The 14628-nt window shown below is 41.3% G+C and overlaps 1 protein-coding gene across 2 annotated transcripts; it reads left to right on the forward strand.

Moving 5' to 3' along the window:
• The first annotated feature begins 5907 nt into the window (after nt 1-5907).
• LOC121783060 (putative tRNA (cytidine(34)-2'-O)-methyltransferase) lies at nt 5908-8370 on the forward strand. Of its 2 annotated transcripts, XM_042181105.1 has the most exons (8): nt 5908-6107; nt 6183-6292; nt 6952-7020; nt 7105-7163; nt 7444-7504; nt 7596-7649; nt 7843-7882; nt 7965-8236. In XM_042181105.1, the coding sequence occupies exons 1-8, from the start codon at nt 5981-5983 to the stop codon at nt 8072-8074; spliced, it is 630 nt and encodes a 209-aa protein (XP_042037039.1). In that variant the 5' UTR covers nt 5908-5980; the 3' UTR covers nt 8075-8236. The 2 variants fall into 2 exon arrangements, with proteins under 2 accessions (XP_042037039.1, XP_042037038.1); XM_042181104.1 differs by lacking the exon at nt 7843-7882 and having other exon boundaries at nt 5909-6107; nt 7951-8370.
• The last annotated feature ends 6258 nt before the right edge of the window (nt 8371-14628 follow it).

Genomic DNA, 14628 nt, shown 5'->3' on the forward strand with positions numbered 1-14628 from the left:
GTAGTATCAAATTTTTAGTCAACTTCATAATATATAATCACAAACAATTATAACAATCGAACGAAGGCTAAGTAGAATAGCTCTTATTTTTTCATCGTGATTAATATTATTTTTTGTACTTCTTCGATTCAACTGAATATTATATTAAATAACAAAAATTAATACTTTTAATTAATATTTATAGTGTCCATGAATTAATATTTTTAATTAATAAAAAATTATTGATATTTAAAAATCTAAATTTAAAATTTAATTTTATAAAATTAAATCTAATATTGAAATAAAGAAACAAAGTGAAGGATGACAAAAGGGAAGAAGAATGAAAATTTTGAAATAATATCAGATTTAGTACATCACTGAAATAATATCAGATTGAAAATGTTAAAAGTGTAAAAAGACCAAATTGCCCAAACCCTCAAAAGGTATTTTCATATCAAAAAAATGACAATAGGACCAATTTCGAGATAAACCCTTAGTCCAGGGATGTCTGGTGATATTTTTAAAGTCCAGGGACTATGGGCGAGATAAACCCATAGTCCAGGGACCATTTTTGAAGTTCACTCTTTTTTTAAACAGGTGTTGGTATGGTATAAAAGTAATAAATTGTTTGAAAATACTATAGCATTATTTAAACTAATATCACACACATGCTATGCACGGACTAAAATATTTTGAAACATTGAATTAATATTATAAATTAATTAAATAAAATTAGAAATAATACCATTGTAAATAAAAAATCATATGAAAAAACCTTTTTGAATTTCCTCAATTATGACATGGTTTTATAGCAATTATATAACATTTATGTTATTTCCCTCACCCGTGCGATGCATAACACATTATATTTCTTTCATAAATGTATACAATATTAAAATTTTATTCATTATAAAACATACTAATTAAAAAATCACTTATAAAAATTAGCACATAAACATTGATTAAAATCTTTTGTATAATTACAAAAACTGCAAAGAAACATCAATTAAAAACATATAAATAAGGCAAGAAATAACCCAAAATGAAAAGTATGCAAACTTAAGTTGAATAAGTGGATGGCCAAGTACCAATACTCCAAAATATTCAATTATTTGCATGCAATTTCTGTTGGGGAAAACTGATATTACAAGAGATAAACAATACTGGGCGTAATACAACCCAAGAAGGAAGAACTGAAACTGAAAGTTACAATGAAATCGAAACTGTAAGCTGGAAATAAACTTAGCCGAGTCGAGGTGACCTCTTTCTGCAAGATGAGATACGCCCCGGTAGTGCTCTCGGTTTGGCGTGTCGTCTTCAAAGATAAAACGGCTACGTCTCTATGAAGCAGCACCGCAATCAACAAAGCTCCGGCGAACTGGATGGAGGAGAGGGCAGAGCTTTCGGGAAGAAAAGATTATGCAGAGAGTATGATGCTTGTATGTATGTTCTGATTGTATTTGATGCAATGAATGACTAGCCTATTTATAGGCCTGGTCCACTGCAGGGGTCAACTCAGTCTTGATGGTTGTCATCATGGCTCATTATGGCGGGGCTGTAACCACCGGCCGTTACGAGTTTGAAAGCTGAAGTGGTCGACGTTGAATCTAGACGTTGTACACGCCCTAGTTCAACCGTCACATGGGGACTTCGTGAAGCGACTTGATCAAGACACTGATCAAGCCATCGCTCAAGGCGCAGCAGGCCGAGTTGATCAGGCTGCTGATCAAGGCGCAGCATGTCAAGTTGATCAGGCTGCTGCCCAAAACTGAGGTGGTCCAAAACATTAAGTCTGGATCCAGGGACATGCCTAAGAACCAAGCCCAAAGACCACCCAAGATCCAAGATCCAAGTCCAAGTCCAAGTCCAAGTCCAAGTCCAAGTCCAAGTCCAAGTCCAAGGGCAAGGGCAAGGGCGCGGGCACGGCTCGGCGCGCGTGTGCGAGCGTGTGGGCTCTTTCACCCATCTTAGTCCACGATAATTACTAAGTGTAATTAGTCACTTAATAAATACACATTTAAAGATGTGTCGCATCTCCTATGTGGGATAATTAACACTAGTTAATTACTCCGTACACTTTCAACTCATAGCTTTATCAAAATCTACAATGTGACCAACTTTTATCCACTATTTCTCACTCATCGGGAATCGGATTTGAGAAAGTGAATATACTACGGTTATCTACGCGGAACGTAGATCGACGCTATATCATTTAATTTTCCAAAATTAAATGTCTCATCACATTTATTATTAGTCAAACTTCATTGACCGGACATCTTAAAATCAAGATTCCAACAATCCCCCACATGAGTGAAAATAGCCAAATGCATATGCATGTAGACACAAGCTCAACCCTCGAGAGGTATATAAGCATAAGGATAGGTAGTTGTTGGCTTTGAACCCTCCATAGTCGACACCATCGGATACACAGGCGGCTTAGTAGCGCGATGCTTTGAACTAATCCCCCACGGCGTGCACTGAGACAATGGTGTTAACGCTTAACACATCAACCTCATCCGTTCTCATGTTTTGTGTCCTTTGCGGCCTTGGACACCACTTTGGATTCATAAGTGTATTATTTGAAGCGGCTCACTTCACACTTATATAGGTGATTCCTAATCGAGTATCTTGCCTTACTCGGTCTCCTTGAGAACTCAATCTCCTCGAGATCTTTAGGAGTCATTAAAGTCATAGACTTAGCCTCACCACTAGGCAAGTTTACCAACACTCTATTGCTCTCTAGGGAATAGATATAGTTGAGTGTTTCTCATGAACTCTCATAGCTTAGTTGTCCCTTTGAAACAAGTTCTTGGGATCTCCAGTCATCATGGTTGGGTTACCACTATGACAATTCTTTAGTTTGTGGATTTCAAACTCATTCCCTCTAGCAACTTATTCATTTGATCACGGTTTAATCATTTGGTTAGCGGATCCGCTAGATTATCTATTGACTTCACATAGTCAATTGTAATCACCCATGTTGTGATCAAATGTCTCACGGTGTTATGTCGTCGACGTATATGTCGAGACTTACCGTTATAGAAGAAATTGTTTGCCCTTCCAATAGCCGATTGGCTGTCGCAGTGGATCAGCATTGGAGGCACTGGCTTAGACCAACATGGAATATCTTCAAGGAAGTTCTTAAGCCACTCGGCTTCCTCACTAGCCTTATCTAAGGCAATGAATTCCGATTCCAATGTTGATCGGGCCTTAAATATCTCAAAACCCTCACGAGAGCTCTACAATGCTCTTTGCTTAGATTGCTCGTGTACCGACTCAACTTGTTCATGGCACAAGCAATGTCAGGTCGAGTGTAATTAGTCAAGTACATAATGCACCCGATGACCCGTGCATACTCTTCTTGTGCAACGGGTTCGCCTTTGTTTTTGCTCAAGTGAACGTCGAGTTCAATTGGAGTCTTAACCGGCGCGCCATTATAGGTTTTGAATTTATTCAATATCTTCTCAACATAATGTGATTGTGTTAAGATGATTCCATCAGACGTTCTTAGAATCTTCATTCCAAGAATTACATCGACTAGACCCATGTCTTTCATGTCAAAGTTTCTTTTTAACATGGCCTTTGTATCGTTAATTACTTGAGTGTTGCTACCCAAGATTAACATATCATCAACTATAGACACACTATAACATGACCGTTATTAGTGCTCTTGATGTAGACACATTTGTCGCACTTGTTGATTTTAAACCCATTTGATAACATCACGTTATCAAACTTCCAGTGTCATTGCAATGGCGCTTGTTTCAATCCATATAGAGACTTTACGAGCTTGCATACCTTTTTCTCTTGTCCAGGTACTACAAACCCTTCGGGTTGCTCCATATAGATTTCATCTTCTAGTTCACCATTTAGAAACGCGGTCTTTACATCCATTTGATGAATCTCAAGATTGTGCAATGCAGCAATAGCGAGAAGCACTCGGATATATGTAATCCTTGTTACAGGTGAATAGGTATCGAAGAAGTCATGTCCTTCCTTTTGTTTAAAACCCTTTACTACTAGTCGGGCTTTATACTTATCCACTGTTCCATCGGCCTTAAATTTCCTTTTAAGTACTCACTTGCAACCTAGAGGTTTCGCACCTTCAGGTAGATCTACCAACATCCAAGTGTGGTTTAGCAAAATTGAATCAATTTCGCTTTGAACAGCTTCTCTCCAATGTAGCCCGTCTGGGCCATCGAATGCTACTTTTATAGATGTCGGTTCTTCATCTAACATAAAAGCAATGTAGTCAGGACCAAATGTTTTTGGTGTTCTAACCCTACTACCACGTCTTAGTACTGTATCCTTTGGATCGGGCCTTGCACGCTTGCGCGATTCAGGTTCCTCATCCGCTGATTTAGAACTAGTGGTTTCATCCTCAATTCTTGTCTCAGAATTGGATGCTACGTTTTCCTTCCTTTTGCAAGGAAACGTATTTTCAAGAAATACCGCGTTTCTTGACTCAATTGTTGTTCCCACGGTCACAGTCGGTATTTCAGACTTGTGGACAACAAATCGATATGCACTACTGTTAAGCGCAAATCCGATGAAGATGCATTCAACCGTTTTAGGTCCGATTGTAACTTCTTTAGGCGGATGAACCATCACCTTTGCCAAACACCCCCACACTTTGAGGTATTTGTAGGATGACTTCCTTCCCTTCCACAACTCTTAAGGAGTAACATCTTTTCCTTTGAGAGAGATTTTATTCAAGATATAGTTGGCTGTCAAAACAGCTTCCCCCCCACATGTTATATGGTAATCTTGAAGTCAGAAGCAGGGCATTCATCATCTCTTTTAGAGTTTGATTTTTTCGTTCTGCAACACCATTAGATTGTGGTGAATAGGGAGCAGTTGTTTGATGAATTATACCACTTGAGTTGCATAACCACTTGAGTTGCATAACTCCTCAAACGGGGCTACATATTTGCCTCCTCTATCGCTTCGAATCATTTTGATTTTACAACCAAGCTGATTCTCAACTTCGTTCTTATAATTTTTGAATGCTTCTATTGCTTGGTCTTTACTTCTTAAAAGATAAATGCAGCAATACCTTGTGCAATCATCTATGAAAGTGATAAAGTACTTTTTACCACCTCTAGTTTGCACCATCTTTAAATCACATACGTCCGTGTGAATTAATTCAAGGGGTTTAGTGTTTTTTTCAACTGAATGAAACGGTAACTTAGCCATTTTGGCTTCAAGACAAATCTCACATTTATCTTTACTATAAACTTCATGTGCCTTTAGTAAATCAAGATTTACTAATCTTTTAATGGCGTTTATATTTACATGTCCCAATCTACAATGCCACAAGTTTGAATACTCAATCAAGTAAGAGGAAGTAGACGCATTGCTATTGATAGCCAAAGGCTTGGGACCATGGCGCGTAGCCACACTAAGCTTGAAGAGCCCATCGGTTACATAACCTTTTCCGATGGATTTTCCAAACTTATACAAAACGAACCTATCGGATTCAAATACAAGTTTAAAACCCTTATTAACTAGTATAGATCCAAAGACTAGGTTCTTGATGATGTCCGGCACATGCAGCACATCCTTCAAGGTGATCGAGACGCCAGACGTCATCTTGAGGATCACATCTCCGGTTCCTTTCACTTCGGATGATGCTTGATTCCTCATGTTGATCTTCCTCCCATCAACATGATTGTAGGTTGAAAACTCATTCCTATCAGCACAAATATGAGCAGTTGCTCCAGTGTCCTAGTGATGTGGTAGTACAGTGGAATGTCCTAGTGACGTGACATAAGATGTTTTTGGGATGTCCTAATGCTAGTCCGTGGGGATATCCGTCCTATTGTGGATGCTCTAAGTAATTCTATAATTTGTCATTTATAATTAAACAAATTTCGAAAAATTAAATCAAAATTCCCGGGGTACAGAAATACAATTTGTGGAGACTTGAAGGAGTCATTCCGAAACACCTCCAACGTATATTCGGATAATTCGAAAACGGGCCGCCGTATCTTGTTGGAGAATGGATGCAACGGGCCTCAAGGCCCTAACCTCATCATCTCGTCACCTCCTCCGCCTCTCCTCCAAAGCTCCGCCTCTCCGTTGCCGTCCTTCACCCCGCGTTTCCTCTCTGCGCTACGTGACCTCCTGTAATTAACCTCATCCTATTTCGATTCTGCAATTCCTGTATGCCCCTAATCGATTCCACGTTCCTTCAATTGCAGCTGAAAGGTGTCGAGCTCATGCCTTGTCGGATGGCTGCGGTGCGCCTGTGGCGGCAGCCAGTGTTTCGTCGAAGAAGGAATTTCTTCAAGTGGTGCTAATGTCGCCGCAGGTCTTTTATTTGTCTGTGCTCTTGTGCTTAATTTGTCATTAATTGATTGAGCTAACTGTTCTAGAAGGAGAAAGTTTCATAATTCCCAAGCAGCTTTTACTCTTTTGCCTCGCTCACTATTCTTTATTCTCTCACAACGCATATGGAATGAAGGGAACAAGAAGTTAAAATTCTTATATTTATTTTGAAATTTATTTCTGTATTTTACTCCTACTCGTTAAAAAAAATTGGTGGGACAACTTTAGGTAATTTTGTAATAGAACTAGGATATAGATAAATTAAGTTTGAGGTAGGGCAACTGCCCCATCATCTCCATGTGTGTCTCTGCCGCTGGTGCCATTGTATCTATCTGCTTGCATGTCCTGTTTACTTATCAAAGAGAGAAACGACAGACTTTAGGTGCAGTTGAGCTGGTATAGATGTTATGCTTTGGTTTCATAATTTAGCATTTTATTAGATGATACACCAAATACGTCTGCTGTAATCTACAGGTCTTCTCGTCTTGGCCATGTAATATTTCATGGCAAGTTCTTGGTAGATATATCTTGTTAACGTGCATTTTTTTAGATCATCTGAAATCTGAAATTGATGTTTACATCTGAACTGGAGGCAACTTGAACGGCTGAGGTCTCATTTTGGATTGGTCTTGTCCTTGACAGATTCCTGGAAACACAGGGTCCATAGCTCGAACATGTGCTGCATCAGCTGTCAAACTGCACTTAATTGAGGTAAGTACTTGTAACAGACTGCAATAGCTATCTGCTTGGTTGTCCTAGTTAGTTTAGATATTCACTCTTTCCCGTTCATTTCAGCCACTGGGATTTCAGGTTGATGATGTAAAGTTAAAGCGTGCAGGGCTTGATTACTGGCCGTATCCTTTGCTAATTTATGTTGATGCTTGTCATGTATCGAGCAGTTCAAGTAATTTTAATGATGGTTGAATTTAGTACTATAAGGGGAAGAGGGTTCATTTTCAAATTTATAGAGAACGCTTTCCCCAGATGTGAGTTTTTCATCCTCAATTAATAATTTTGATCGTTGAGCTTGAGCTGGTCTTAATTGCATTAACAAAGCCCTTTTCAATTTTTAAGTTCTTGAGTTTCTTATGTCTGTTATTAATAGTACTTGAAAGTTTTTAACTCTCCACTTAGATATGTAGTTGTGAAGGTGCATAGTTCATGGCCAGAATTTCGGGAGTACTTCAAGAAACAGGTTAGTCATTCTTTTAAACGGAATGAACTAATAGAACGTCTGCTTGTTACTTTTTCTATTGAAAGCATAAAATGTCTTCTTGATTATTTAGGAAGGCGAAAAGAGGTTACTAGCATTTACAAAGCGAGGGACAAATATCCACTCAGTAAGTTTTCCATACATTATTTGCTTATTCTGTTTGAGGCATATTCACTCTCAAAATAGTTAGGTACTCTCACTTTGTCAATGCCCACGTTCCAGTAGCTGCCACCTGACCCATTTTTTCTAGCCCTAGTCATGTACACTCCAAGTACGCTTGCACTATTTTGAACTCATTTAAGACCAACTTGATATTGCAGGCATCTCTTCCTTCGACCCCCCATCAAAACCTCATCCACAGTTCTGCCTTTTGCTTCTTGACAATTAATCAGTTACTATTGTATTGACCTCTAATTTTCCTTACGAAGGAATTCACCTATAGGAAAGGCGACTGGCTTGTATTTGGATCAGAGACTAGCGGGTTGCCGGCTGAAGCGCTGGATGATTGCACGAGTGAGCCATTGGGGGGTGGCACTGTTCGAATTCCTATGATTGAAACCTATGTAAGGTGTCTGAACCTATCTGTGAGCGTTGGCATTGCTCTGTATGAAGCTTGTAGACAGCTCAACTACGAGCAGTTCCACAATCCATCCGAACCTTGTCTGAACGAGACATTGTTTTTAACAGAAGACATGTTTGCTTAACTTCTTTGAAGTTTTTCGATCTTTCTTCTTCTTAGTCATTTTTGGTGCGTACAATCTTGTTATAATAGGTGTCTGAGCTATAATTACTTTGCTTCTTGTATGATCTATGTTAGTGTTGAATAAGGCTATGTTTTATTCATCTAAGTATATGTTAATGATGGGAGAATACAAGCCTCATATAGGCAGCAATACTATGTACATATGGTAAGATTTACCCTAGCTATAAATCAGGAAAGGATCATTCTACATTAATTCTGTAATCTTCGTATAATCGCCGTGTGATCCTCGCGTGATCTTCGCTGCTTTCTAACACTCCCCCCAAGTTGAACAATGGGATCTCCTATGTTCAACTTGCCCAATACTTCACTGAAGCTCCTTGCATCCACTGCCTTTGTAAGTATATCTGCTAGCTGATCTCTCGAGCGAACAAATGGAAGGTCTATCACTCTTGCCTCTATATTCTCCTTGATGAAGTGACGATCCACCTCAACGTGTTTCGTCCGATCATGTTGCACTGGATTTTCGGATATGCTGATCGCTGCCTTGTTGTCACAGAAAAGTCTACACGGCTCGTTTGGCATCAAGTCAAGTTCTGTCATTAGCTTCTTTATCCATAGGATTTCTGTCAGCCCACTTTTGATTCCACGGAACTCTGCTTCTGCACTTGACAAGGCCACCACCTTTTGCTTCTTGCTTCGCCATGTCACAAGATTACCTCCCACGAATGTAAAGTACCCTGCAGTAGATCTCCGGTCGTTTAGATTCCCTGCCCAATCTGCATCGGTGAATCCATGCACTGCTAAGTTCCCATGATTCTCAAACAATATCCCATGTCCTGGAGTTCCCTTTAAGTATCGCACAATCCTTAATGCTGCTTCCCAATGGTCGACTTGAGGTTTATGCATGAATTGACTCACTATTCCCACAGCATATGCAATATCCGGCCTTGTGTGAGAAAGATAGATAAGCTTACCTACCAGACGTTGATATCTTGTTTGGTGCGTAAGCTCTGCCCCTTCAGTTAGTCGGAGACCATGGTTCTGCATCATCGGTGTTTCTGCGGGCTTGCAATCCAACATTCCTATCTCCGTTAGGAGATCTAGAACGTACTTCCGTTGACTTATGAAGATTCCCTTCTTGGATCGCATTACCTCAATACCCAGGAAATATTTCAGGAGACCCAGATCTTTCATTTCAAACTCCGCAAATAAGTTCTTCCTTAGCTGTTTTATTTCTTCTTTATCATCTCCAGTCAGGATCATGTCATCTACGTAGATGATCAGGCAGGTGATTTTCCCATCCTTTTTCTTTAGGAACAGAGTATGATCTGAGTTACTCTGTTTGTATCCGTACTTCTTCATCACTTCAGTAAATCTTCCAAACCATGCCCTTGGTGACTGCTTCAACCCATAAAGAGTCTTCTTGAGTTTGCACACTTCTCCCGTCTTGAATTCTCCCTCAAATCCTGGTGGAGCTTCCATATAGACTGGCTTAGTCAATTCGCCATGTAGGAAGGCGTTGGTTACATCAAATTGGTGTAGAGGCCAATCCTTTGTCGCAGCAATAGAAAACAGTACACGAATAGTATTCATCTTGGCCACCGGTGAGAAGGTCTCTGCATAATCAACTCCATAGGTTTGAGTATAGCCTTTCGCCACTAACCTTGCCTTGTAGCGTTCAATCGACCCGTCTGGCTTCCTCTTGATTGTGAACACCCATCGACATCCCACTAGTTTAGACCCTTCTGGCCTTGTGCACACCTCCCATGTTTTGCTCTTCATCAGTGCACTCATTTCTACAAGCATTGCTTCTCTCCAGTGTGGGATCTGCATTGCTTCCTCGGCTGACCTAGGAATCTCCTCTTCCTTATACAGAGCCGTCATAAATGCCCCTGCCATTTCCGTCAGATTTGCCTTAGCCAGATTTGCCACAGAATATCTACTTTTCCTCGAGATCCGTTCTGGACTGTATCGCTTGGGTGGGACGCCCCTTGTGCTTCGATACGGAAGTGTATACTGACCGGTATCCCCATCGATCACAGCATTTTCTACATCTTCGGTTGGTTCTGCAGCTGAGTCATTAGGAATATTTGTACTATTGCCTTCAGTTTCAGAGATTACCTCGGATATCACTGGAGGAGGACTGTCGGGACGCGGTATTTGAGGAGGCTCCACAGCAGGTGAGACAGGCTCGGCGGTAGCGCTAGCCGTCTCGGTTGGTTCCGCAACAGAGTCACTTGGAGATGGCACAAACCAGTTTAGGGGTCCACTTGTCCTATCAACATTACCCTTACTACTCTCCCCCTGACCGCTAAGACTGGCGTAGTAGTATTCACACTCCAAAAAATTACAGTTCATGGTTGTGATTATCTTCCTAGACGAAGGATCAAAACACCTATAACCCTTTTGGTTTATCCCATACCCCAAAAAAACACATTTTATGGCGCAAGCGGAAAACTTTGTTCTCTCGTGTTTGGGAACATGAACATACACGGAGCATCCGAAAATCTTAAGGGGTAAAGTAAGAGGTTCAGGCACATTGCCTAGGGAAGATAAAAGTTGTAATGGTGTTTTCATTTTCAAAATTTTCGTAGGGAGACGATTTACCAAATAAACAGATGTGGCGACTGCCTCAGGCCAAAGAAATTTTGGAACGTTGGAATCAAAAAAAAGAGCACGAGTTATTTCCATAATTATCCTATTTTTCCTCTCGGCTACTCCATTTTGTTCGGGGGTATATGGACATGAGGTTTGGTGAACTAACCCGTGTTCCGTGAAAAAATTTGCCATTTCCTTATTGACGAACTCCCTCCCATTATCAGATCTAAGGACTTTAATGGTTGTCTGAAATTGAGTTTGAATCAGTTTGTAAAAAAGGACAAATTTATCATAAACCTCAGATTTATTCTTTAAAAAATATACCCAAGTCATCCTTGAACAATCATCCACGAAAATCAAAAAATATCGAAAACCATGATCACCAATAACGGGCGCAGGGCCCCAAACATCAGCATGCACTAAAGAAAACAAATTCTTGACACGAGTTTCAGAAGACTTAAACGACTGTCTGTGGCTTTTCGCCAAAACACAAGACTCACACTCAAAATCCTTCAGATAGGAAAAACTAGGAAAAAGCAATTTAAAATAACCAAGAGATGGATGACCTAGACGTCTGTGCCACAACCAAGCATCTCGAGTCGCAGATCCGTGAGCCAGCATCGCGGCACTACCTTGGTGAGCCATCTCATCCACATAGTAGAGGCCTTGACGCTCAGTGCCACGCCCAATTATCCTCCTCGTCCTGATATCCTGTAATACACAGAAATTAGGATGCATTAGCAATGTACAGTTTAATTCCTTCGTCACATGGCTAATAGACATCAACTTGTGAGACAATTTGGGAACATATAGACAATTCGACAGTCTTAATGTTGGTGAAATCTCAATTGTCCCACTCCCCTCTACCGAAGTCAATTCCCCATCTGCAGTTTGAATCTGACTTTTCATAGAGCCACAAAAATTAACAAAATCTTTCCTATCATGGGTCATCGTGTCAGTTGCCCCACAATCAAAAATCCACCTTCCATCTTTATCATCAATTTTACGTTTAACCGTACATGCAACAGGCAGATCGTGCAATATTTTAAAACTATTGGGACTGACTAAAGCAATATCACAATCTGAGGGGTCAGTTTTCGAAATACTCCTAGTGTGGGGGGCAAATTGCAAGACATGGGGTCTATTATGAGATTTAAGTAAACTTGGAGGGTGTTTAGGAAAGAAATTATATGGGTAGGGTTTTTTCAACCCTAGCCCATTACCTCCTTCCCCATACGCAGCGGCGCCGCTCTCCGACCCTCCGACGCGTCCGGCGAATGCAGCCTGCCCCACCTCTTCTCCACGTCTGCCGCCGCCGCCGCCTGGAGCTCCATTCTCTGCACCGCCTCGTCCTCGGACGGTACTCTCTGTTCCGCCATTTTCGTCAACTCCGATGGCCAATTTGGCCTTGCCCCTCTGATTTTCCTCCCACCAATCTGGGAAACCAACCAATTTGAAGCAAGTTTCCCGGGTATGTTTGTTCATACCGCAATTCGAGCACCACAGCTTGGATTTGTCGGGTTTGGTTGCTCCGCGGCGGTTGTTGGAGGCGGCGTGGTGTGGTCCGAGACGGTTTGGCGGCTGCTGGGTCTGCGGCGTCTGGAATCGGGTGTTACGGGCTCCAAATCCGAGCCCTACCCCATTATTTGCTGCGGCGGTTGAGTCGGGGTTGGCCGGCGGCATTATCTTGAGCCGTATGGCCTCCCTCTTCACCCAGCCATATGCGACGTCTACTGGGGGGGCTGGGCTCTCTTTGAGGATGTCCCTTCTTGTTCCTTCGAATTGGGGGTTCAACCCCGCCAAGAATTTGTATAATCGTTTCTGATTTGTGATATCTCGATACTCACCGACTCCTTTGTCACAACAGGTTATCGTCTTTGTCTGGCACCGATCGATTTCGATCCATACTCCATGTAGGGTTCTCCAATACGTCTCCAGATCCAAGTCCCCTTGGACGATTCGGCTGGCCTTATCCTCCAGGTCGTAAATCATGTACGAGTCCGACGTACTCTGGTACGTCACGGCTAAGCTGTCCCAGATGGCTTTCGCACTTTGGTGATGTGCGAAATCTCCGACAATTTCGATCTCCATATTGTCTACGATCCAGGAGAAGACCACTAAATCGGTCTCCTCCCATTCCAAGTATTCTTTATCGTTCGGCTTTGGTGGTTCCGGCACCCCGGTGATATGCCGTAGAGCCCTCCTGCTCCCGATGGCTACTCGCATCAGTCGAGCCCATAGGGGATAATTTCTCCCGTTTAGCTTGAATGCTACTGCAACATTCTTGCTTGCTTTGAGTTTAATGTCGCCGCTTTTGACATCGTCTCCTTCTGCCATTTTTCAGGTCTCTCGCCGGTTGTCCGCCTTCAGGTCGGGACAGGTATCGGGCGATGATGAAACTATATTCTGAGCCCTCGTTTATTATGCTCTGAATGCTCTGGTACCATGTTGAATAAGGCTATGTTTTATTCATCTAAGTATATGTTAATGATGGGAGAATACAAGCCTCATATAGGCAGCAATACTATGTACATATGGTAAGATTTACCCTAGCTATAAATCAGGAAAGGATCATTCTACATTAATTCTGTAATCTTCGTATAATCGCCGTGTGATCCTCGTGTGATCTTCGCTGCTTTCTAACAGTTAGGATTAACACACAAGACTTACACACTCTTGAATAGATCACACACACTCACTGTAATGTGAAGTACTCACACACTTATGCAGAAAACACACACTCTCACACTTAGAGTAGAGAAGATGAAATCTTGGAGAGAAAACTGAAAACTCTTTATTGAATGAATACACTCTACCTACATACAATCGGTATTGAGCTATTTAAAGCTCTATATCCAAGTAGCAACTGCTACTAACTAACTGACTACAAGAATCAAGAAAACAACAAAGCTAACTGTTACATTCTAACAAACTAACTGCTATTTCCAACGGCTAGTTCTTCTAGCTTCCTTCTTCACTTCATCAGCCTTTAGCTTAGCTTCTTTCTTCCCTTCTTGCAACTGAATGAGCACTCTCATTCTTACAATTCTCCACCTGAGGGCTCACTTCAGTTCTTACAACAAACATTGATCAATTCCTTGCAATGATCAAACTTAACTCTACTTAGAGATTTAGTTAGCATATCAGCCGGATTGTGCAAGGTGCTAATCTTTACCACCTTCACTCTCCCTCTTTCAATCTCATCTCTAATAAAATGTAGTCTTATGTCTATGTGCTTGCTCCTCTCATGGAAAAACTGATGTTTAGCCAAGCAAATAGCTGAACTACTATCACAATGAATCACCATTGTCTTTTGGTTAAAACCAAATTCAGAAATCACTCCCTGGATCCAAAAACTCTCCTGTACAGCTGCAGTGAGAGCCATATACTCTGATTCTGTTGTTGAGAGAGCAACAACACTTTGTAAACCTGATTTCCAGCTGATCACAGTTCCAAACATGGTGAAAAGGTAGCCTGTTTGGGACTTTCTGTTGTCCAGGTTTGCAGCAAAGTCTGCATCACAGTAGCCCTGAACAACCTCCTCAGATTCACCTTCCCAGCTATTGAAAACAACTCCCCAGCCACTAGTTGATTTCATGTACCTCAGAATCCACTTAAGGGCATTCCAATGCTCCTTCCCCGGGTCAGCCATGTATCTACTAGTCACTGAAATTGCATGAGCAAGGTCTGGTCTGGTACATATCATTGTGTACATAACACTTCCAACCACACTAGCATAGGGGACAGACTCCATTTCCTCAGCCTCTTGCTTAGTTTTAGGCGCCTGCTCCTTAGATAGTCTAAA

This window comes from Salvia splendens, chromosome 20 (assembly GCF_004379255.2).
Source record: "Salvia splendens isolate huo1 chromosome 20, SspV2, whole genome shotgun sequence".
Taxonomy (NCBI): domain Eukaryota; kingdom Viridiplantae; phylum Streptophyta; class Magnoliopsida; order Lamiales; family Lamiaceae; genus Salvia; species Salvia splendens.